This window comes from Mytilus trossulus, chromosome 5 (genome assembly GCF_036588685.1).
Source record: "Mytilus trossulus isolate FHL-02 chromosome 5, PNRI_Mtr1.1.1.hap1, whole genome shotgun sequence".
In the NCBI taxonomy this organism is placed as follows: Eukaryota; Metazoa; Mollusca; class Bivalvia; order Mytilida; family Mytilidae; genus Mytilus; species Mytilus trossulus.
In genome coordinates this window covers 35,764,974-35,790,120 of record NC_086377.1, presented here as the reverse complement: position 1 = coordinate 35,790,120, position 25,147 = coordinate 35,764,974, and the positions used below count along the sequence as shown (strand labels likewise).

At 31.4% G+C, this 25,147-nt stretch overlaps 1 protein-coding gene across 1 annotated transcript; it reads left to right on the top strand.

Moving 5' to 3' along the window:
• The first annotated feature begins 17,270 nt into the window (after nt 1-17,270).
• On the top strand, nt 17,271-23,373 carry LOC134718805 (vitellogenin receptor-like). The gene is made up of 5 exons (XM_063581535.1): nt 17,271-17,323; nt 19,182-19,250; nt 21,321-21,431; nt 22,169-22,303; nt 23,173-23,373. The coding sequence occupies exons 2-5, from the start codon at nt 19,205-19,207 to the stop codon at nt 23,355-23,357; spliced, it is 477 nt and encodes a 158-aa protein (XP_063437605.1). The 5' UTR covers nt 17,271-17,323; nt 19,182-19,204; the 3' UTR covers nt 23,358-23,373.
• The last annotated feature ends 1,774 nt before the right edge of the window (nt 23,374-25,147 follow it).

Here is a 25,147-nt window from a genome sequence, read left to right as displayed (position 1 = left end):
ATACTGTCGTACTGTTTACTCGGAAGTATTTTGCATTTTACCAATTTGGTTAGATATTGTTGGCACAGAGGGTCGTAAGCGATAACTAAGAAAATAAATAAAGTTGTATTGCATTCTCTAAAAACTTGATAATGCATTTAATAATAAAACTTTCCAAACATCATAATGAGGCTAATCTGAAAAATATTCAATATCTTCATTTGAGACGAAAATTGCTCATACAAACAAATGTAGTATTGTTATAAGAGCGAACTTCACATATCAGAAGAATAAGAATAAAAATTGCTTTATTTGTCAATCTCGAAGCCCACGAAGAGCAGAATAATTAATACAAATTTTGATTAATAGTTATGATTAATATTGAATTTATTGATTACAGTGATAAAAAAAAACATTTATCATGGTCTATAAAAGACATGTAATTACATACAATATCAAGTGACATCAGTGGTCCAATTTTTTGTAAACATATGTACAATAGTTATCAAAGGTACCAGGATTATAATTTAGTACGTCAGACGCACTTTTCATCTACACAAGACTCATCAGTGACGCTCATATCAAAATATGTATTAGGCCAAACAAGTAAAAGGTTTAAGAGCATTGATGATCCAAAATTCCAAATAGTTGTGCCAAATACGGCTAAGGTAGTCTATGCCTGGGATTAGAAAATCCGTAGTTTTTCGAAAAATTCAAAGTTTTGTAAACAGAAAATTAAAAAAAAATGACCATATTATTGATATTCATGTCAACACCGAAGTGTTGACTACTGGGCTGGTGATACCCTCGGGGACGAAACGTCCACCCGCAGTGGCATCGACCCAGTGGTGTAAATAGTTATCAAAGGTACCAGGATTATAATGTAGTACGTCATACAAACCAGTCTTCTTTGTTATTATATACTTAATAATTAACTACGTCTAATAAAAACATACATTATAATGATTTTAAGGTATTTGACAACTAATTACAACCAGAGAGGTCTGGAGTTAGTATAGTTTCTTTCTCACATTCTTGATTAAAAATTAAATTAAAATTTTTCTTATGAACATATTGATCTTCACATGACATAAACGAAATAAATGTTGACTTCAAATCAAGGTTTTTTTAAGTTGACATATTATTTTTTTAAGTTCTAAAATTATATTTTCTTTTCTTTTTTAAAATTGAGCAGTGTATTAGAAATATCTTTCCTCCTCTACATCTCTTCTGCATAATTGACATTATATCTCTTTCACCTGATGCCCCTTATAGTGTCCAATTTCTATTGCTAATTTATGGGCACTAATTCTGAATTTTGTTAAAGAAGTACACCACCAATTCATGGCAGACACAGCCATTGTGTTTTAATTTCAAATAAAGTGACAATCATTGCATGTCAAAGCAACACTTTATGGTGCCTTGTACTGAAAAAAATCAACTTACCTTTAATGGCATATAAGAACTGGTTCCCGAAACTTTGTATGTACCAAAACAGGTACTCCAGATCTGACAAACAGACAAAGTGTACACTCTTTTTTAAATTTCATGCAATTTTTTTATTATGCAAAATTATAAGTCAAAAAGTTTTCTACAATGATCACCAGTCATTCAGCTTTCATTTGATACCAAAATTACCTGCATATTCTACACGATTTGAAAGTTTCACCCATTCGTAGGAACTAGTTTGTGTAAAATATGTACTACTTTCTGGTATGTGCTTTCTGTGCTGACCCGAATTAGTGGTAATACACTATAACAATTGTCTTTTATTAAAATTTTCACATAACATTTAACTCTCAAATGTTCCTGTATATATATACTTTGAAATAACCTATTTGTTCTCAATTTGCTCATGCTGCTGATTGACTATCATCAAATATATCGGTTTTTTTCCATATTTTATTGTACTTCAACTTGAGCTTATTAAAAAGAAAAGGTTTTAACTTATACTTTAAGGTTAAAATGTCTTTTAAATCAACATCAACATAGTTTGCCAAACTATCAATACATCCAAACCAACATGTTTTTATTCTGAGTAAAAAAGGGATGAGATAAGTGCTTCAGATAGCAAGTAGTTATTATATTTATGTATATGTATATAATACTTTTACATACTGACTATTACTTCTAGAAATACAGGATATCTCCAGTTCTGCCATAACAGCTAAATGTGTTGCCCTTTTATTTACTCCCAATGATGATTTACAAAAAAAATTGAATGTAATTTTTCTGCAGTTAATTCTTTACATAACTTTGCTAAGAAGTAATTCCCTTTAGCCGCTTGTTTGTTAGACTGAAAAGCATCCCACACCTCACTATCATATAACAAAACTAGCTTAACTGTATGATCAAAAACATGGAATAATGTTTAAAGTTTAAAAAGGTTTCCACTAAAACATATTTTAAAATTTGAATGATGCTTTTAAGCCCCGTGTATATACAAATCTTGTTAAGAATTTGCAAAACTGCCATTTATAGTGAATACCAGTTCTCAAAATTGATATTGTTCTGTTCTCTCGATAGGAATGTTATTAAATGCAAAGAAAGTATTATTCAATCTACCAGTTTTATTAAAAACAAGCGATTTAGTTGTGTTTTTAATATTTAGTTCTAAACCCCACTTGTTACAATAACTAGAGAGTATATCTTAACATTTCTGTAGCCCTGTAGCAGTTTCTGATAGTAAAAGAACACCATCTGCATACAGGAGATAATTTAAATCAAGGGTATTGAGTTTTACTGGTTTACAGTTATCATTAAACATATTTGGAGGTCATTTATAATTAATTAAAACATATTCGGGCTTAAGTGATCACCTTGACGAACGCCAATATTTGATGAAAAAGAGTTTGTTACAGAATCATAATTAACATTTAGACATAGTTTAATAATAAAAAAAAGGCTTTCAAGACGCGCAGTATCAAAGCCCTTCTAAAAACTTCAAAACACGAAAATAACTGTTTTGAAACCTTTTGGGTATAATTTACTATAAATGTTTTTCAACCAAACACGTGTTCGTTTTCCTGCCCACAAGCCAATTTGTTCTTTACTTTCTTTTATCAAAAGTTTGTGTATATAGCTTACCCAAACAGCGGGATATAGTCATTCCTCTTGAAGAGAACAGTCAGATTCAAGTTTTGATGATTTTACTCTTTTTATGTCTGTATGTTGTAAAAAAAAAGTCGGTTTTAAGATGAACCTCATTATAGATAAATGCAAAATGTAAACATTGAGCAGCATTTTGTTTTGAGATTAAACAAACACGATACCCAATTTTTTTATTAATTATAAATTGATATATGTCCACTGATTTTCAAATAAGCTTTAAAAATTAATATAATGAATATTACATCGTACAAAATACATATTGAAAGAGAGGTAACTCTGCATTTTTTGCAAACAAATCAAAAGCACAAACACAGTACTGTCGTACTGTTTACTCGAATGAACATAAGATCTGATGGCAGGCGAAAAACTAAATTAATTATAGATTACCATCTCCCTGTAGACTGCTAGAAAAAAATTGCACTTGTCTGCTAAAGTCTACTAGATGAAACTTCCAGTAGCTTTCTCAAGTTGTGTATTAAATATTTCAGCAACATTTAACACGATAACATACTACATGTAGTATTTAACTTTTAATCAACTTGCTCGGTATTGTGGGCACAGAGAACCGAAAGGGACTACTACAAACAATTAAATGTGTTTAGCACTGTTAGAAGACTGGATATTGCACTTAATTACTGTTAGCTTTTCGATCAGAAGTGTGCACACAAAACATATTGTCCTTCTCCAATACAAGACTTGAGAAGTTTGAGTGACTATAGTTCTATACTCATGTGACCTTTGCTTGTGCAAACAGTATGCGTTGGTTGTTCGTTTACCTGAAAATTTCATAGCGTAGAGCTTTCTTATTTCCACCACCGTCTTTTTGGTTCTTTGATTTCTTTTTTAAATAGTGTAAATTTAAAAAGGAAACCACATCTATTCTTTTTATTATCCCATAAATAAATGAATAACATATTAAATTTTATACAATTTGTATAATATCAATTGTTGTATTTGTCTTGATAAATTGCTCAAACGGAAGTCGTTTATTATATAAGCCCATTACAGTCCGCTGAGGTTACTCAGTAGTGGAACAAGGATAACAGTGGATGGGAGAAGGAGGAAAGAGACAAACCTTGTTTTTTCTAGTTTTCAAAATATGAAAAAGGGGATCATCAGTAAAAATTCATCGGGTCAGCAACACTAGTCTGAAACGGTCATTTTGGTCTGATCACATCTTGTTTGACTGGATTTACCGCTAGTAGAAATCGTCGAGACTTTTTAGACCGTTAAGACTCCGTTACGATTGATAGCCGCATCAGGTAAATCAGTTTTTCGTATTTGAAGATTAAAATGTAACGGAAAATCCTAAACGTTACCTAAAAAAGTTAAGGAAGTGTGGTATGATTGCCAATGAGACAAGCCACAGAAATGCAGCGGAGGCAAATTAACACATACATATTTTTGTTTTAAGTATCACAGTTGCTTTAATTCGTTATCTGTTTATATATATCATAGTTTACCGTGGAAGCTGTTGCTTTTTTATGTTTATTTTTTTTCGTGCGAGTTACTCTATTAAAATTGGAAAACAATATTCTCGACATACGGAAATTAAAAAAAAAAGACTTCCCGGATCCCGAAAGCTGATCATGATACTGCATTCAGTCTCTGTCGGGACCGTGATAAAGTATCACCGTATAAACATTTCCATTCAACAATGTTGTATCCTTATAATATTTATTTTCTAATTCATATAATATGTATATAGTACTTAGTATATATGTATGGCGTTAATTAAAAACAAAACCTGTGTTAGTTAAAATGGTCGAGTTCAATGGCACGTGCTAGTAATCAACCGGGTCAATAGGTAACAAAATCAATGATCCATAACGTAAGAAAGTATATGCCTATTATATTTTACAATTACTCTCATCATCATTCTTAATAAAAAAAAAGGTGCCGTAGGGCTAAACGTTCATAAAGAATTAATGAATTTGTGTATATACGTACTAGTGATTTCTTACCGTCAGTTTTTAATATACATGTGTTTGTTTTTCTTATATTGAGCAAAATAACGAATTATAAACTATTATACGTTAAAGGTTCTTACAATGTCATAAATGTCTAAACACTAAAAGACCATGCAAAATATTTGAACGCCGCATAGAAAACCATTAAAAAACATGTACTGTTCTGAAGTTTGTTTACTATTCAAAAGGAACTGTTCGCTTCTCTACTTCTATAGTTTAGAGAGTATTCCTTTAAATTGTGTCAGTTATATAAAGTAGTGTGTATCATTGTATTCTATTTATTTGGCTAATTATAAAATTATGATATACGTTTTGTATTTCGCAACTATATATACTATAAGTTGTAGTGTGATTGATTGTTGGTTGTTTAAAGTCCAGTGGCAAATACTTCATGCATATTCAGGACCAGCTGTAAGTTTATGACATATATGGAACTCACTGGTGTAGTTTTCACGTGTTAAAATGGATAAAAGAATAATTAATTTTTTAAAATATCGAAACATCAGGGAGGCAAGGCGCATGGATTACCCGCACTTATCAGTTATTTTCTTTGTTTTGTTTTAAAAAACATAATGGTTTTTTTTCGATTTTTTTTATATGTTTCTATAATTTACGATAACTGTGGTGTATACCTGCTGTCAGACGAAAGAAACATATGTGCCCTCTAAATTTATTTATGGATTTTTTGCTTTCGCATTGACGTTTAACACACAACTTTAATTACTTACTCTGATATGTTTGTAGATATTCTGGAGTATTTGAAAATGAAGGATGCAAATCCAAGCTTTGAATTAAAATGGTCATTAAATAGCCACACAAATAAAAGAACAAGTGTAAGTGTTGGAATGACATATACAATATATCACCATGTGCATTGTCAGAGAATTAAATTTTGATTTATTTTGGTAACTAGACACAATTGAAGAGAGCCATCTTTTCTCCTTTTTGTTACGAGTACAAATAAACTGATCTTAGTTATTTCGTGAAGCATTTCCTTTAAATGATAAAATCGCGCGTGATTATCTAACAAATACTCACAGTGCAGTGTACTGCAATCTGGCGCGGATCCAGCCATTTTAAAAAGGGGGTCCCAACCCAGAGTAAAGTGGGGGGGTCCAATTACTAGTATATACTCCCATTCAAATGCATTGATCGGCCATAAAAAGGAGGGTCCAATCCCCGGAACATACCCCCCCCCCCCCCCCCCTGGATCCACCGTGACAAATAATATCAAATTATAGAGCAATCTAACGGCTCCAACTCAAAATTTGAACCATTCTATGTTGGGGGTTGGGGTTACCATTTAGTTTGAAAGCTCAAAGTATACAAGCTGTTTCACCCTTTTTATTGTGATGATTGGGAATTTGCATTAAGCCGTTGGTCACGTGCCGAGTGGCGCACGCTGATTAAAAAATCACGCTTATAAGAAGTTGTGCATTGTGGTGTGAGTGCCAATAAGTCAAAAATATTATTTAGTTGTACAACAATTGGCTGACTGGCAATAAAATTCTTCCATGTTTTTAAAAATCAAAGGTTTTGGATGTCTTTAGTTTTCACCGTTCCTTGTGTAAAACATGAGTCCCTGGCTTATACCGAACGTTGACTTATTATACGAACTAACCACTACAGCCCTTAGATGGTGTAAACTTTCCAAAAATAACGTGTATGGTGTAATGGTGTAAGGTGTATGGTGCTATGGTTTATGGTATAAGGGGAATGGTGTAATGGTGTATGAGGAATGGTGTGATCGTGTAACGTGCAATCGGGAATGGTGTGAATGAATGGTGTGCGACATTTCATTGGTTGAAATCGAAGTTCTTTTTATTTTAATTTTTCGGATTATTAACATTATTAATAATAATAATCTTAATTAATATTTTTCCAGAGTAGCAAATTACTTTAGACAATAATATATTATAAATAAGAATACGAAAAAAAATATAATGTGTATATTAATGTAACTATTTTTATTATTTTTTCCTATAACATGTTCTTGGATTAATTTGCATTTCTCATAAGTGCAAATTGGAACCACACTTTTTTTTGTCGTAGAATCACCAAATTTGCCAATAATGTACCTCTTAGGGTAAATAACACAATACAAAAAAAAACTGGGTGTGGCTCGCCCGGTTCGGCAACTTGAATGAAAACAGTGACAAAATCCTAAATCTTATCTATAATGAACAATGGCTATAAGATTGGACAATTGTTATCACTTGCAGCTATCATAAATTAAAAGAAATGATTTTGTTTTATTACTGCATGCATGAATGAATTTAAATTAGATATATATATATTCAATCATTTTGGTTTTGACAGAGTTTAAACCATAACATATTTATCACAGTCCCTGATGGTCACATGAGCATGATAATATACAATATACAAGTTTGTCGAGGATATGTGGATTGCGGATTAAGAAGTTGGATATCAAACTTCAAAAAACACCTGAGGCCAATTCCAAACGGAAATGTAATTTCTCTTCAACAATATCCTTATTCTCTTTATTTTCATTTAAACTGGGCTAATACATTTTCTGGCATATACAATAAATTTTTAAAAAAAAGATGAAATTGAGAATGGAAACGGGGAATGTGTGAAAGAGACAAAACAACCAAAGAGCAGACAACAGCCAAATGATTGGTAAATAGGAAGAGGTATGAATTAGAATTGATTATTTTCTTTATTTAATTAAAGCATGGCAAACTTTCAGTTAACATAAACCGTCTTCTTTTTAATTTTAATTTTATTCTTAAAAGGGGAGCAACCCCTGATAACCACTGGGAAAGTTTTACCCGTTTTTTGTCCAAATTAATAAAATCGGAACAGGACTGAACACGGTCTGTCAATATCTTAACGTAATTTTGAATCCATGGTCTGGTTTGGTCTGACACTGTCTTAACGGGTCCAAACAGTCCGCTAGACGATTCAGTCTTTTCCGTATGGACTTGCCTTAACGAACTGATTTACCTGATGCGGCTATCGATCGTAACGGAGTCTTAACGGTCTAAAAAGTCTCGACGATTTCCTCTAGCGGTAAATCCAGTCAATCAAGATGTGATCAGACCAAAACGACCGTTTCAGACTAAAATCGTGCTACTAGTGCAACCTATTACAAAAGATCAACATGCATAAGAATTTATCAACACTTTAAAATATCAAACATTCAAACTATAAATTTGAATAAAATGACTGATAAATGCTTATATATAGAAATAGGAAGATGTAGTATGAGTGTCAGTGAGACAAATCTCCATCCAAGTCACAATGTGTAAAAAGTAAACAATTATAGGTCAAAATACGGCTTTCAACACGGTGCCTTGGCTTACACCAAATAGCAAGCTATAAAGGGCCCTAAAATGACGAGTGTAAAACAATTCAAACAGCAAAACCAACGGTATAATCTATATAAAAAACGAGAAACGAGAAACTCTTATGAACTACATCTACAAATAACAACCACTGAACAACAGGTTCCTGACTTAGGACAGGTGCAAACAAATGTAGCAGGTTTAAACGTTTTAACAGGCGCCAACATTTACCCTTACCTGAAACAGTAGTGTAATATTACAACATAGAAAGATGTATTACCTTTCGATACAACATACAGTGGTTAAATACTAGAAAATTTTCAATATCTTCATTTAAGACGACAGTCATTTATACAAACAAATGTAGTATTATTGTAAGAGCGAACTACACAAATCAGAAAATTTTAGTTAGTTTCAAGCTTTTTTGATTTTACATTTTTTATGTCGTTATGCGATTATAAAAAAAAAGAGTTGTTTTTAAGTTCAACTTCATATCAGATAAATGCAAAAAGCATTTTGTTTTAAGATTTAACAGACACCATACACAAGTTATTATTTATTATTAATTAAACTTCTTAATTATCAGTAAGACTATTTCATCGTCGAAAATACATATTGAAAGAGAGGTCATTTAGCGATTTTTCAAACAAACCACAAGATAAATTAAAGTACTAAAGTACTGTTTACTCGGATTACCATAAGCTTTGATGTCGACTAGAATGAACTTGCAATAGCTATCTCAAGTCGAGTGCCATATTTAAAACGATAGCATACTACATATAGTATTTAATATTTAGTCAATTAAACATGTACTGCGGGCAAAGGGTTCAAAGGGACAACTACAAACATTAAATGTGTATTACACTGTTCAAAGACTGGGTAATGCATTTAATGAATGTAAGCATCTCAATCAGACGTGATTGGGTATAAAACAAATTATCCTTCTCCAATACTAGACCGGAGAAGTTTGAGTGAATATAGGTCTATACTATTTGACCTTTACTCGTGTAAGACGAAACTGTTTGTTGTCTGTTTGCTTTAAACTTCAAAGCGGGTTTTTTTACCATTGTATTTTTTATTCTTTGAAAAAAATGTCAGCCACATATAACATTATAACATACTGCATGTTGTACTTAACATTTAATCAATATGCTAGGTATTGCGGCAAATTATAAGTATTTATTCAAAAATATCCTTTACATATTATTTCGTTTTGTTTATTGACGTCCGTCTATGAATTTAAAAACACATTTAAAATTGATAATTTTATATCAAAATGACTTCAAAATAGAAAAACTTAACGCCGATTACAATAAGAAACATGTTAAAAAAATTGGAAAAAGTGTTCGATAATCATGATAATTAAATAGACACCCAAATCTTGACGCTATGAATGACAGAACAAGAATCAGGATTACAGAGAAAGTGTGTCATACCTCTTTCCTTATATCTCCTATTTAATTTTCAAAGAGTAATGCTAAAACATAACGTTTACGGACTTACGTAAATTAGCACCTCAATAGTAAAATGAATCGATAAAAAACGTGAGATGGAGGAAACTATGTAAGAGAGCGATCAATAGCGGGATGTGGTGCAAAAGCACAACATAAGAACATACTGGTCCGAGAACACAATTAATTCGTAGTGCATTTCTTTTACAACATAAATGAAAATTAAAAAAAAAAATTTTACAGTGTGTTGTACTGCTTTTGGGACAAATTATATCAAAATTATAGAAAACTTCATCGTCTCTAACTCAAAATATGGACAATTTTATCTTTAGGGCGTCTTGAAATCTTTTGACAGCTTCCGAAGTGCTCATTTTCAACCTTTTTTCAGGTGGACCAAATCACTACTTTCCTTTAAAATTCTGGACCCAATTTTTTTTACAGTGTAATTTCATCCTCCTACTTGCAATTTGAGGCATTGAACATGGAGAAATAAATTTAAAAGGGGTATAAAAATTAATGGCAAGTAACCCACTGTGAACACTAGGGACTATATTTGTGAACAACGAAAATCAAGGGACGACAATGGTGGTCTCGGACCATACTGTAAAATTCAATTTAAATTGGCTTGACTCATCAGAACAACAATAAAAAAACAAAACAAAAAATAATAATAGAAAGACAAAAGACACAAAGTACCGATACCAGCAAATTACAACTAATGAGTGAATCATGTTTTTCCGACTGTGTGTTGTGAATTCTTTTTCAAATTAAGATAATCAAGAAAATAATTTGCGGCATTTTTGGCTAAAAAGGGCAAAACGGGAACATAGGTTGTTTTACAGTTTTCCCAATTAAATAACCTTAAACAAACCGTAATGTAGCTTTTTAAAATAAACTTGCCGTGTTACAAATCGAATTTGAATGTAAAATACTGTTAGTCGTTGCTTTTTTAGTACAGACTAAACATTAAGTCTTTTCAACAAAAGTGTTTCATAGTTCAAAGTATGTAAGACTTTGATAAATCCCCATTTTATAGTAAATCATTATTTCCCCGTGGTTTGAAAAGATGTTATATCTATGTCTGTATATACTACGATAATAGTTATAAAAGGTACCAGGTTTATAATTTGATACGCCAGACGCGCGTTTCGTCTACATAAGACTCATCAGTGACGCTCAGATCAACAAAGTTAGAAAGCAAAGCAAGTATTAAGTTGAAGACCCAAATCTCCAAAAAGTTGTGCAAATGTATTTGTTTGACAAACTCTTAATAGTTATTTCAGTCTATTTTTAAAAATTTAGTTCCATAATCTAAATATTCCATTTCTTGTTAAACTGCATAATATTTGATACCCGGGAGCGTACATCTGCTGGAAGCCCAATCCCATCCCCAGTTTACAATCATTGTATGTTGGTTGTACTCCTTTTTCCAATCGATACCATCTTTGTTTTTTTTTTCTAAAGTCATCTTGAGACCAGACTTCTCAGTATATAGTTCTGAAATACAGAGGATACAACTAGACATTCTGGTGAACCATCTTAAATAAGATATTTGATGGTATTTGAGGAACTAGTAAAAGGCACTGAAAGATTAGTTGAAGAAACCTTGCAAGAGGCGGAGATGAAACGACATTTCGAATTTTCTGTAGAGAGCACAGACCTTAATGATCAGTATTTATAATTTAATTCTTAAGAACTTCTGTGTATTGTTTCCGTCATACCAACATCACATTATTGGTTTCTGTGTCGACTGGTACGACTACAATCTGCTTTAAAAGTAATTTAGCTGCGTTCCTTAATGTAGAAATAGGCCTGTTATATAACTTTTAAATACTTCTAAATCATTTTCAAAATGTGATATGCAAATATCAACAAAATTCAAACATTTATTTAAATGAAACACAAGATATTTTTTTTTTTTTTTTAGATATTCCTATTTACACCAAATTTGTACAATAGAATGAAAGATCGTCTATAATGACCAGACAGCAAGCATTCATTAATATTATAATGAACGTAAAAGGAACTAAACTATCGTCCACTATCTAATTTAGATGTATGACGATAATTTGGTCCAGTTCAAGTCCATTAAAATATCAATGAATTGATCATAAATGTTTTAGGAGTTACATTACATAAATTATATTGTAAATGAAACAGAGATAATGATAACACTACACATTAATGAACATTAATTGCATAGTAGAAATCAACCAAAACTTAACACTTGTAAATCAGAAACTGTTGTGGCAAGTGCATGCAATATTAATATTGTCTGAAAAAATTGAAAAAAAAACACAAGCACGACACACGTCTTCTTTAAGATATACATCATGGTTTCTAACATACTTATGTACTCTTATTATCGTATGTTTTTTTTCTTTTTTATTGTTCAGATTTCAAAAGAACTTGTATATCACCAGAATGAAATCATTGACTTATAAAATACGAGTTTATGGCTTGTTAAAATTTACACGTTTCCGAAAAGCGACCATGAATTATATTCATTTTTGTTCACAATAAATCATTTCATACAAAATATTATGTAAGACATATACACGTTCGGCAAAGCGTGATATTGTAAATTTTGATGTCATTTAAAGTTAGATATATATCTAAATTGATTCATCATTCAATATTGAAAATCCTTGTTTTGTTATTTAACACGTAAAGACATGTTGACCTCATGCTACATCATGCATTGTATTACCAATCAAACATATGACGATACAGTTTAGAAAACCGGTGTGGAAAAATAAACAAAACGTGTAAAAACATATTTTCATTTTAAAAATATTAATGATATACAATCATAAACTTGTATATGCATCTTATACACATCAAGTATATTACAAAATATTTTTGAAAACAGGTGCGTTAACAACAAAGTTTGTCAATACATGTTTAACCATATCATCCTTGATCGACATTCTTAAAAGTAAAATATTTAAATTTAGATAAATTACCCCATATTCAGGATAGAACATGAATTCTGGATTTACATGCCAGACCAAGCCTACACGTGGAAAGATGGCGAACTTATGACTTATTACGCGAAATGAAGGATGTTGTAAGACATTTTCAAGGACATCTTACTCTTTTTTTTACTTTTTATTAGCAATATTATTACTATTATTATTATTATTAGTAGTAGTAGTAGTAGTAGTAATATTATGAATGTGATTATTTGTTTTTATTATTATTATTAAAGTATTGAATCTATAAATGTTACAGATCAATATTGGTTCAATTAAATTGTTAAACCCTGTAATAACTGTATAATACATTTGTGTTTGCTTTTAGTGTTTCCGTCTGAACAGTAATTATATAAGTTAACATCACGAATTGGCCGATACATATATATACGTCAACCCACTAAGGATATGTCTTTGCTATCCTAGATCTTTAGATACCAGAGTAGTCGATTAATCTGTTATTTTAACGATTGTTTTATATTTCCGATTGTGCCATTTTGATGGGTTGTGGGTTCGCACGCGTTTGGTGCATGTATGGTAGACGACGCTTTTACTGCCATGCAACCGGTCTCGCGCCTTTTGGACTCCAAGCGATATCCCCATTTGAGTTTGTTACCTTGATTGATCTTTTTTATGAATTTTCACAAATGACAGCTATATCTATTATACCTTCTTTGTTATCCATTAATTTAAATCGGATCCATATATGTCTTAATTTGAAACAGATAATTAACAAACGTAAGGAAATATCGATAAACAATTTCAATGGAATTTTGTCCAAATTGCTGACAACTAATGCATTTGACTTGTTTCATGGTTTACGTACCCATTTCCATTCTTTTTTCTAATAGTGTGAAAATACCTTTAGCTTACAATGTATTGTCGAATTCATAACGATTCGGACGCAGGAAAATTATTAAGTGTTGTTTTCATTTTTTATTCACTTAAATATGTTACGTCGGGAGATTTGATACTATGAATGTTGACATTGATTTAAAACCACATAAATTAAGAAACTATCCGTGCTTATTTAAATGTTGGTAAATTAATCTGAAAAAGTATAATTTACGGTGTAGACATAATAAAATAGGTTTATAAATTCTGATGACATGTACAAATTAGCCAGAAAAACTCACAAATGAGCAACACGAACTCTACCAACAACTGGGTTGGATCTCATGTGCTCCTGAAGGCTAAGTAGATACTACACTACCTATGGCACCCTCCATGGTGCTCATGTAAGTTCAAACTCAAAAAAACAGGAAATAGCACTTTCTATAAACTACAATATTTTCTGTATTCATAAATCCAAGATATGTTTAGGTAGAAGGTGGTATATAACTTGATTGGGGCGTTAAATCGGCAATGATGTTTATTTTAAATTGACAGCCATGTGGTGCAAAAGTTATTGTGACGTCAATGTCCCACTGGAAAAAAGTTTTTACAAAATACCGAACTCCAAGGTCAACTCAAAAAGGGGGAAGTCCATACAACATTACAAAATCGAACGTTAGACTATAAATATATGTTAACATTCGGACCAAATGGAATGTAACTGTATGCTGATTTGGTACAGGCATTTTCCAAGAAAATGGTGGTCTAAACTTGGTTTTATTGCTAACAACAAACCTTTTGTATGACAGTTGTCTAGTTTTGCGCTTTGTCGACTAATGTGAGTGAGCAAAAAAGACATAACAATAATTTTGATCCAGCAGCTAAAACCGAGTAAACAAATATAACAGACGTACAACACAATAGACAAAAAATTCAAACAAAAGACACCAATAAATCTGACAAAGGCCCCAAAAAACAAAAGTTTTTGTAGTTGATAGTACATACAGTATAAGAAATAAATCTCACAAAGACGCAAAAAAAGTGTTTTGGTTTTGGTAGTACAATAAAACATAATGCCATGCTAGTATAAACTTTTTCGGTAAAGTACAAATAAGTACAGCATAAATACAAGGATAAACAAAAGGAAAACAGCATTTTTAAAACCTCATGCATCCTTATAAAATGAAATCACGCAATGTGTTTGTATAAAGATAAATATTCTATTGACTGCTTCACTTAAACTAGATCGGGTGATTGTATGGCGGTGAACTCTTAACTCGGACAGCATGGTTCAATATCTTCATCAATAATATCCTCGAATGTTTTGGAGCCTTGAATATTCTGCCTTTTTAAAACAAGACACAGAAGGTAATGTTAGACTCTGGCAGCTTAAAACCTTTTAAAATATAAAAATGTGTATTAAGCAAAAACCTGTGTAATAAGACCATTTATTTTAGATTTTTCTGTAGTGCATTTCATACAGATTGAACCTGTATTAAAAGACCACCTGTCTTATGAAACTACTTTTTTTTCCTCTCCCTTAAGTGAACTCTGAAAACAGGTTTCACTAAATTTGAATAAAAACCAAATTACTTCATCTAGTGTTACACCCACCCCTACTTTACCTGCCTTAATTCGTTTTTCTACCGATAGAATACGAGAGAAATCAATATTTTATAATTATAGATGTGGATAAGAGTCTCTTATCTTGCCGGATACATTATCATAATTTTGAACCAACTGTGCATATGTATATTCCTTACCAATCTTAGCGAATTAAAAAAAAGGAGTTGAAATTGTGGTTTCTAATATTTGTTTTACAAGTGATATATTCATATTAAGGTGGTCTGACTGTGTCGGTACACCGGTTCTGTCATGACAGTTTTATTTATTCTTATATGGGTTTTTTTCTGGAGTATTGACATTTAAATATGCAATAGTATGACTGTCTTGAGCAAGATACTGGTCACGTACAACATATCTGTCTTGACATTAACCCGTAAGCAATCAACGATCAATCAATTATCATGGCTAGTTGTAAATCTTTTACTTTTAATCAAGAATAATTACGTTTTAATGTAACGATACATAAATCAGTGCATTTGTGCTGAGAGAAATATGCGATTTTGTTAATTAAAACAAAATACATATGCTTCAGATGAGGAATCTTTAGTCCTACATATTTTATATTATACATCTATGAGTCATTTTAATTTCCATATATTAATTATACTGAAAGGAATATTCATGGTTTCTAATGTGAATATTAACGTACATGTATATAATAAAATACAACTTCCTATTTCAAATACTTTTTTCGCTTTGGAAAACACAAATAGAGAAGCAACTATGTATAGTTTTGAAATTAAACAACAAAGAAAAGTTAATAAAATTCCGTTGAAGATTTTTCAGGTGATGTTGTGATCAACATGACTGTTAAAGACTAAACGTTAATAACCAGTGATAGGTACGTCAAATCTGATGCCTTATGTAGAGAGAGTGTCATCGCTGTGCACATTAAAGGATCATTTTAACAACTCTTCGATAGATCATCAGTTGGCGTAATGCAAGGCAAATTGTGTGTCCCTATACAACATGTACAATTTAACATTGATAGGCCAGTGGCAGTCCAACATTCTCGCAATCCATCCATGTCGTCTCACCTTGCGTAACATACATATTGTATGAATTGCTTATAGTTTCTTTTCTTGAGTATAAAGGACTAACTACCATTTAGAAATAATTTGATAGTAGGTTATGCAATGCAGACATACCAGGACAAACGGCAGGATATTTTGACTGCCACTAGAAATGAGCTAGGTTGACAAGGCAGAACATAAGTCTTGTATCAGGCCACCTACGGACAACTCAACGGGGTATCGCAATGTTCTATAACATGTATAACGTGCATAGAACGTGGCACTATCATTACACGCCTAATTCCGACTGGACAACTACATTTCATATTTAACAAACTTGGTCAAAAAGTACAATCAAGATTACTTTCAATAGCCAAACAAGATGGCTATAACAATTAATCTTAGTGACCAATATTTCCATGTAGGTGATACATTTATAAATCTATTCGAAACTTTACACCAAAAAACCTTATTAACTGTATAAACATTCTATTAAATCCCATCTTACACCTAGAATGACAATTTCCTAAACTGGTCTTTCCACTGAGAATGTAAAATAGGATGACATCAATCATTATATTAGAGGTCTGATTCCTGAAAGTTTTGAACAAAATTATTCTGAAAAAAACATGGATTTTTGTTTGCAATAATAGACTATTCTACCAGGGATACAACTATTCACTCTTCTAATACTATTCATGATCAATCTCTTTTTGGTGATCCTGTATTGCTGAAAATGTGTCTGTTTAGTTCCGTATATTATATTTAGTCTGAAGATAGACAACATGAAATGTGCAAATAGGACAGGGTTAAATAATACACGTCCATTAACTTTAATTGACGTGTGTGCAATCCAGTTCATGTTTCTGAAAACAAATTTAATATAAAAAAAAAAGACAAATGTACATTCAGCAGTTTTTGGTTATTATTTAAATTTGTTAACTGCGACTTAAAATGTGTCCAATCAAATTAAATCATAACCTGACTTTGTAACATTTAAAAGAAGAGGTTGCGTTAGTTGAGCAATAGTCTGGTTTACAAGGTGAAACAAATGTAAGTATTTGATTAAGATGATTTTGATTGTTGAAACAAACATTTTATTTGCAATGTTGTAATCGGTATTTAATTATTTTAATATCTTCCGAAATCGTTCGTATAATTTAATTTCAATAAAGTTAAATATCATGTATGTTTATATCATATAGATAATTCAGTGCTCACTGAACGTTCAAGAGACCTATCAACAGATGAAGATGGGCGCCCTCTAAGTATAGTCTAAGGACATTGTTAAATTTTAAATGTTGACTCCACAAATAATAGCTAATTACATCTGTAATTGACCATTGTTATACTGGGAAGTTTGGTTCTCCGGAAATTCTTGTTTTTACCTCAAACAAACTTTAACGAAATACACTTCGTGAGCTTGAACGTGGACCGCACTTACACTGATTTTCCGTGAAAATCACATGAATTGTTTCACGCAAAATTCACGTGAATTTCAAACCATTTCGAAAAGCATCTTTATTTTCAAATTTAATTAAAACATGAACATTTTGGAGGATAATGTATAGATCTATCGATAAAAACTAATCACTCTTTACCATGTATGTATTGCTTGGCCATTCTCAAATTGATACACTATATAATAAGTCCTTATGAATTAAAATGTTAGTGGTCTCACATATCTTTTTTAAAATTAAATCCTCTTAAAGATTTAGGCCAGTATTTCTTATTGTTAAATTACGCAGAGTATTACATGGTTGAAACAATAAAGTTAAATATCATGTATGTTTATATCATATAGATAATTCAGTGCTCACTGAACGTTCAAGAGACCTATCAACAGATGAAGATGGGCGCCCTCTAAGTATAGTCTAAGGACATTGTTAAATTTTAAATGTTGACTCCACAAATAATAGCTAATTACATCTGTAATTGACCATTGTTATACTGGGAAGTTTGGTTCTCCGGAAATTCTTGTTTTTACCTCAAACAAACTTTAACGAAATACACTTCGTGAGCTTGAACGTGGACCGCACTTACACTGATTTTCCGTGAAAATCACATGAATAGTTTCACGCAAAATTCACGTGAATTTCAAACCATTTCGAAAAGCATCTTTATTTTCAAATTTAATTAAAACATGAACATTTTGGAGGATAATGTATAGATCTATCGATAAAAACTAATCACTCTTTACCATGTATGTATTGCTTGGCCATTCTCAAATTGATACACTATATAATAAGTCCTTATGAATTAAAATGTTAGTGGTCTCACATATCTTTTTTAAAATTAAATCCTCTTAAAGATTTAGGCCAGTATTTCTTATTGTTAAATTACGCAGAGTATTACATGGTTGAAACCAAGTAAAACCCAGTATTTCTCAGTATTTCCAATTGAGTATAACCCATTGCGTACTTTTAAAAAGTATCTGTACAGGAATAAGTCAGGAATTCCTCAGTCTCAAATTATACCAAAAATAAATGTCGGAAGATTTTTTATACTAACATTTACCAGTTGGACTTAATAAAGGTTTGTCCATTTAACTGATAATCGGATATGTTTCTTATGTCGTAACTACAATACCCTTCCCTTTTCTTGAATGTGACCTACCGAATTACACTATTTACCGGAGTTATAATTACATACGACGGGTGCCACATGTGGAGCAAGATCTGCTCACCCTTCCGGAGAACCTGAGGTCACCCCAAGTTTTTGGTGGGGTTCGTGTTGCTTAGTCTTTAGTTTTCTATGTTGTGTCTTCTGTACTATTATTTGTCTGTTTGTCTTTTTATTTTTAGCCATGGCGTTGTCAGTTTATTTTCAATCAATGAGTTTGACTATCCCTCTGGTATCTTTCGTCCCTCTTTTGTAATCCTCATTTTAATATCATCAGTTCTCTTTTTAGTGTCCTGTATCGCATAAACGACTATGAAGGTAGTACTAGCATTTGGACTGCTTTTGGGAACAGCTTTGTGTAAGTATATTAATTAAGAAAGCCTCTTTACAATTTTTTGGTAAAACAGTTGTCTTTTACAAACATACAACTCTATATTCATGGAGCGCGAAATACACCCTAGATATTGATATTTGTTTTTAATTTTCATAGACTGTTATCACGTCTCTTTGTTATTCAACATCTTTTCATTTATTTCGCCTTAGTATAAGAATAGTTTATAATATTTATTTTGTCTATGTATCTTGTGTATTGTAGTTAGTTTAGTATCAATAGTTGTTTGATTCTCAAACAATTCAGTGTGTTGAATTCCTGTTGCTTAAACATTGTTTTTGTGTATATTTATGAGTAATTAGTAATCACACGTTGAGTAACAGCTTGCATTATACTGTGAACAAAATGCTTACCTTATAAAAGTCTTTCAACCCAAACTTAGTTGTAATCTATCATGGTCATGTATAAGCATTAAGGTACAGACCATTCATATTTTATGAGAGATGGGAAAGTATGTTGAAGAAATATTTGTTTTGCATAGGCGTGATAAGGTCCCTGAGTTGCTGGATAAATATAGAAGTTAAACTATCAATATCTTTTGGTTTGTTTGTTTTTTTGTGCCAGGACATGAATCTGAACTCACGTTTCGAGTGAACTAACACTATCATTGTACATATCTTAATTTATAAATGTTCAATGTCAAAATTGTATTCTTATAGAATCAACAAATACAGATTTTTTTCAATGTGACGTTTCGTCCCCGAGGGAATCACCAGCCCAGTAGTCAACACTTCGGTGTTGACATGAATATCAATAATGTGGTCATTTTTATAAATTTCCTGTTAAACAAAACTTTGATTTTTTTCCAAAAACTAAGGAATTTCTTATCCCAGGCATAGATTACCTTAGCCGTATTTGGCACAACTTTTTGGAATTTTGGATCTTCAATGCTCTTCAACTTTGTACTTGTTTGGCTTTATAAATATTTTGATATGAGCGTCACTGATGAGTCTTATGTAGACGAAACGCGCGTCTGGCGTACTAAATTATAATCCTGGTGCCTTTGATAACTATTAAAGAATTTCTAATAAACACATTTATTGATGTACAGTACGTTGTATTTTGTATTTCACTTTAAATTTGTATTTAAGTCTAATTTTTACTGAATAATATTGTGTTGGCTTCTAACTGAAGTCAAATCCACGACTTACATAATTCAGCCAGCTAAAGCGTAAGCTTAGAATGAGGCTTCATATTAAATATATGTGTCTCAAAAATATATAAAAAAATAAAACCCAACCTTCCATAAAAGCATTGTTTTATTACGAAATGCTATCTAAATTTTAAGCGTATATTAAAGTAACAAAATAACGCACAACGTAAGTTCTGTTTTTGAAAAGTGGATACTATTGGAGATTTAGAGCAAAAAACTCTTATAACAAAGCAATGTTACTCCTTAAAATGTCGAGACGAATCAGCTGAACTAGATATTAAATATGTTTTTTGTTGGTTTCTTTTTTGATTCAGAATTGCATGTGTATCACTATTAAATTTTGAAACATTGATCATGTCAAAGCTTTCTATGAGTTTTGGTAGTGTTCCTGCTAATCTTTAATTAACTGGCAATTTTCTTGTAGACTGTTGTCTCTTAGCAATTTTGATTTAAGCCATGAGGTCTGTTTTTCTTCCACTTATATTTTATTCTGGCACCTAGTCTCTTCTTTCCTTTTTTAGTATTGGGAATGTTTGACAATAATTCAAGTTTCATTAAATTAAATGCATATTCTGTGCATGTTGCAATAGAATATTACGAACATGAATTAGAATAAGAAATATAATAATTGTGATTATAAAGCTTACCGAATTATACATTTATATATTGTATATATTATTGAATTAACAGTATTTATCAGTCTCCCTAACATGTCACTAATTTGAAGAATGTGTATCATTAGATCCAATGATTATAGTTTACTTAATATTTTTTTTAAAACGCACAATTTTGTAAAATACAGTCAATACTATTTTTTTATTTAATCAATAATGTTTTTATCTCTTTTTTTCAAACAGTCATCAATCAATCAATTTTTTTTCCAGGCTGTACTGAAGATCAGTATGAATGTTTAGACGGACAATGTATTGACTCGAGTTATCAGTGTGATAGCTCGGTTGATTGCAGTAGAGGAGAAGACGACATGGGATGTTCTGGTAATAACAGCGAAACCTTTTCTATTTCAAAATTGCATGGTTTTTACTCTTAAAGATCGAATACAATTTTACTTTAGGTTTTTTACATCCATATATTCCAAAATGGTCTTTAAAAAGTAGACAAATATCAAAGGCACATTCGAATTCGGAAGTTCGAAAATGACAGAAACACAACCTACCATGAACAAAGTACAATCAATATCAAAATCATTTGCGCATGCCATAAGCTCTAAAATCGCCAAATAAGATTTACCTTAATCTAAAACCAAAAAGTTGACCTGGTATTCCTAAAGGGTAAGTATATCTTGCGTAATTCATTAGGTTGCGATAGTTCACAATGAAAAACACACTTAATAAGTTTCGTGGGTCCCTAGCGCTTTTCTTGATTTACCTTTAAAGAATTGGTTTTGTTACACTGTAGATAGAACATGTCGTATATGATTTAATACATAACATACCATCGGCTTGATTACAGATACATGTTAAAAGAATATATTAAATCATCTATACCATTTTCTTCTGATAAGGTTATGTATAAAATGACTGAAGAAATTTTCTATCTGTAACAAATTGTGAACAACAGCCTTTCTATTGAATTGTAACTCATGTCAAAAGTAAGTTAAGTTATATATCCATTATTTATGTACTGTACATTTTCACATCTGGCATTTATGAAGCTGCAAAAGCGTCTTGAATTTTACAAATTTAGAAACTAAACATTTTGATAATATTTACAGGTTGTGAAAGTAATCAGTTTTCCTGCGCTAATGACAATTTCTGTATTTTATGGGATTGGGTATGCGATGGTATGGATGATTGTGGTGATGGCTCGGACGAACGTGAGTGCTACAATCTTTGTTGGAATATCTTTAGTAAGTAAAAGTATTTTCATGATGGCAAATGGTTTTGAACTTTACATGTTATTGTTAAAGCTGTCTGCCATTCGGGAAGATACATTTCACAATTGATTTCTTCTTAATAGGGCAAATGTATGGTTTAATTTATATTTTATAGCCTTGGACAAAACACATATCCTGGTTATTATTATACAATTGGAGAAAAACAACTTTTAATTTAGAGGCGACTTCATTAAGGATGCATAAGTTAATTTTAATGAAATTTATATGTCTGTACTTGCCATGCTTGTTGTATTAAACTTTGTGACTGAAAACGGAATGCACTTTACTGTGTTACGTGAAAGGGGGATACATATAACGTTCAAATTTCCAGTAGTTGACTTCAAACATAGAAGACGATAACCGAAAACTAAAACAGAAAAATGTAACAATTGTATACACTGAAAAAAATTAGACGTAACAGAGAGAAAATAGACCGATACAAGCTACATTTAATTACATAGACATGCGTACAGCTGTCAATAAATAACGTCGTAGAAAAATTGGACAATTAAAATCAAGCGCTCCAGGAGAGTATATTCACATGTGTCGCATAAGTATGTTCATTTATTGGCCGTTTCCTAAAAGACCTTCTTTCTGAAAATAGTATTCCCTTATAGAACAATGAATTAAAGAAAAAAGGAACATAATCATATCCCTTCAATTATATACACTGCATGATATAAAAAATCGTATTATTGTAGCTAGTTTCACCTTTTTTTGGCCAGTAAACTGTTGAAGGGTTCGGCACCCCTCTCCCGCTTCCTATTCGATGCCATCATACCAAACAAGTTTTTCCTTTTTTTTTTACATTAACATAATATTGTATTTTTATTTCCATACAGACCAGGGCAGCAGACGCAATATTACAAGATCTTTTGCTGACAAAGTAGTATCGAGGGGTCTCAACAAAGGAGGCAAAGTTAAAGCTACTGGAACAAATTTGTACAGAAAGAAAAACGAAGCAGACAAAAAAGCTTATAAACTTAAAAAGCTCAGGTTGCGCTGGAGGGAAATAACTGGAAAATAAAAATGGAAAACAATTGGAATCGTCCATGGACTATGATATTAACGTGTTTTTTTTAAACAATCATTATTAATATTCTTTAATGTTATATCATCATACATGTATCTCATTTAAACACTAAACTTTGTATTAATGTAGCATTTTAAGCTATAAATCATTTGATAATATCTTCCAAAGTTGTGGACATCAATTAATGACATATAAAATTAAGAAGCTGTGGTATGAATGCCATTGAGACAAATCTGCACAAGAGAATGTTCGTATTTTACACTTTAAATCAAGATATAATATAAAAGGTAACTATATGCTCATTGTTCTTTGATATAACCACCATTGTATTAGAGATTCAAATATTAGGTTAGAGCCTTACTTGAAATACATGATAATCTGTAATATATAATCTGATGTTATTGCATTTAACATAAACATTGTTCATTCTAACTTCTATCTTTTCTGAATAAAATACTTCTTGCAAATGAATTATTCTTTTGAAATATAATTGATTACAACGTCGCAATTTAGAAGTTAACATTCAGCGGGTATTACATGAATAGCAATGTAGATAACATGATGATATCCGGACTCCGACTCTGAGCCGCATTTTCTTAATCCTTGCTCTTACAATAAGAGTTCAGAGAGAACACACTTCATCATGCATTATCGTACAAGTGTCTCCTGGATAAACAATTTCAATTTTTTTCTTACAATATCTTCTAACAAATTGCGTGTCTAGCGCAAAAACAGTAAATGACAGTTTTTAACACACAACTTTAAAAAGCAACGACCCCCCGTATTTGGGATGATCATTTTTTGTACAACGAGAACACGAAGTTGACTCAAGTATATTTGAATAAGTATATATGAATTTGTGAGTTGATATAAGTATGATCATTTACATATATTTTTCTCGGTATCTTAAAACCAGAATATGTTTATACTACAAGATGTATCTAATTTTTTGAAACATACAATATACAAAAGCCATGGAAATTTAATAATTTTCAATTATATAGTCTCAAAATTTTTATGAGTCGAATATCTCTTAGCTATTTTTTCTAGTTTTCTAGATTTTGTCTGCGTTTAGAGTCTTATGATCCGTTGTCAACATCTTGCTCTTCAACGTTTGTATTATGTGGGTTATTTTTTCTCTTTTTTTTCTTTTTTAATTTGGCATCGAGCATAACTGACGAGACATTAATTGTCGAAATGAACATCAAGCGCAGTAAAGTTGGTACGTTATCACTATCAATGAATTGATGCCTCTGCTGTTGGACTAAATATACCAGGTTAATGATTTGGTATGCAAGACGCTCGTTTCGTCATCACCAGACTCATTAGAGAGTGATGATACAAGCAAAATAGAAGGAGAAAAAAAGCAATTACATTGTTTAAGATCACTGCTGACTACCAAATATTCCAAAAAATAAACTGTGCCAAATCATTCTAAACCCACCTATGAATTGCGATAGAAAAATCTTCGTCCCGAATTATATCAAGATTAATGGACAGTCTACTTATTGAGAATGACAACAACTATGATATTTCATGTCAGTATAGAAGAGAGGGTTATTTTGCTAGTAATAATCTCCGGATGCAACGTTCAGTAGCAGTGGTCACGATACATTGTTTGTAAAAACTAATTAAAGAATTCGCGAAGGCACTGAAAGGACTGATACGAGTATACAGTTTAGTCTTGTGGAGGATAATTAATTCATCGAGCATAGTGGCAGGAAAGAAGACAGCTTTGACATTAACATTCAATTATGTTGTTGTACTGTTAATCTACTAACTGC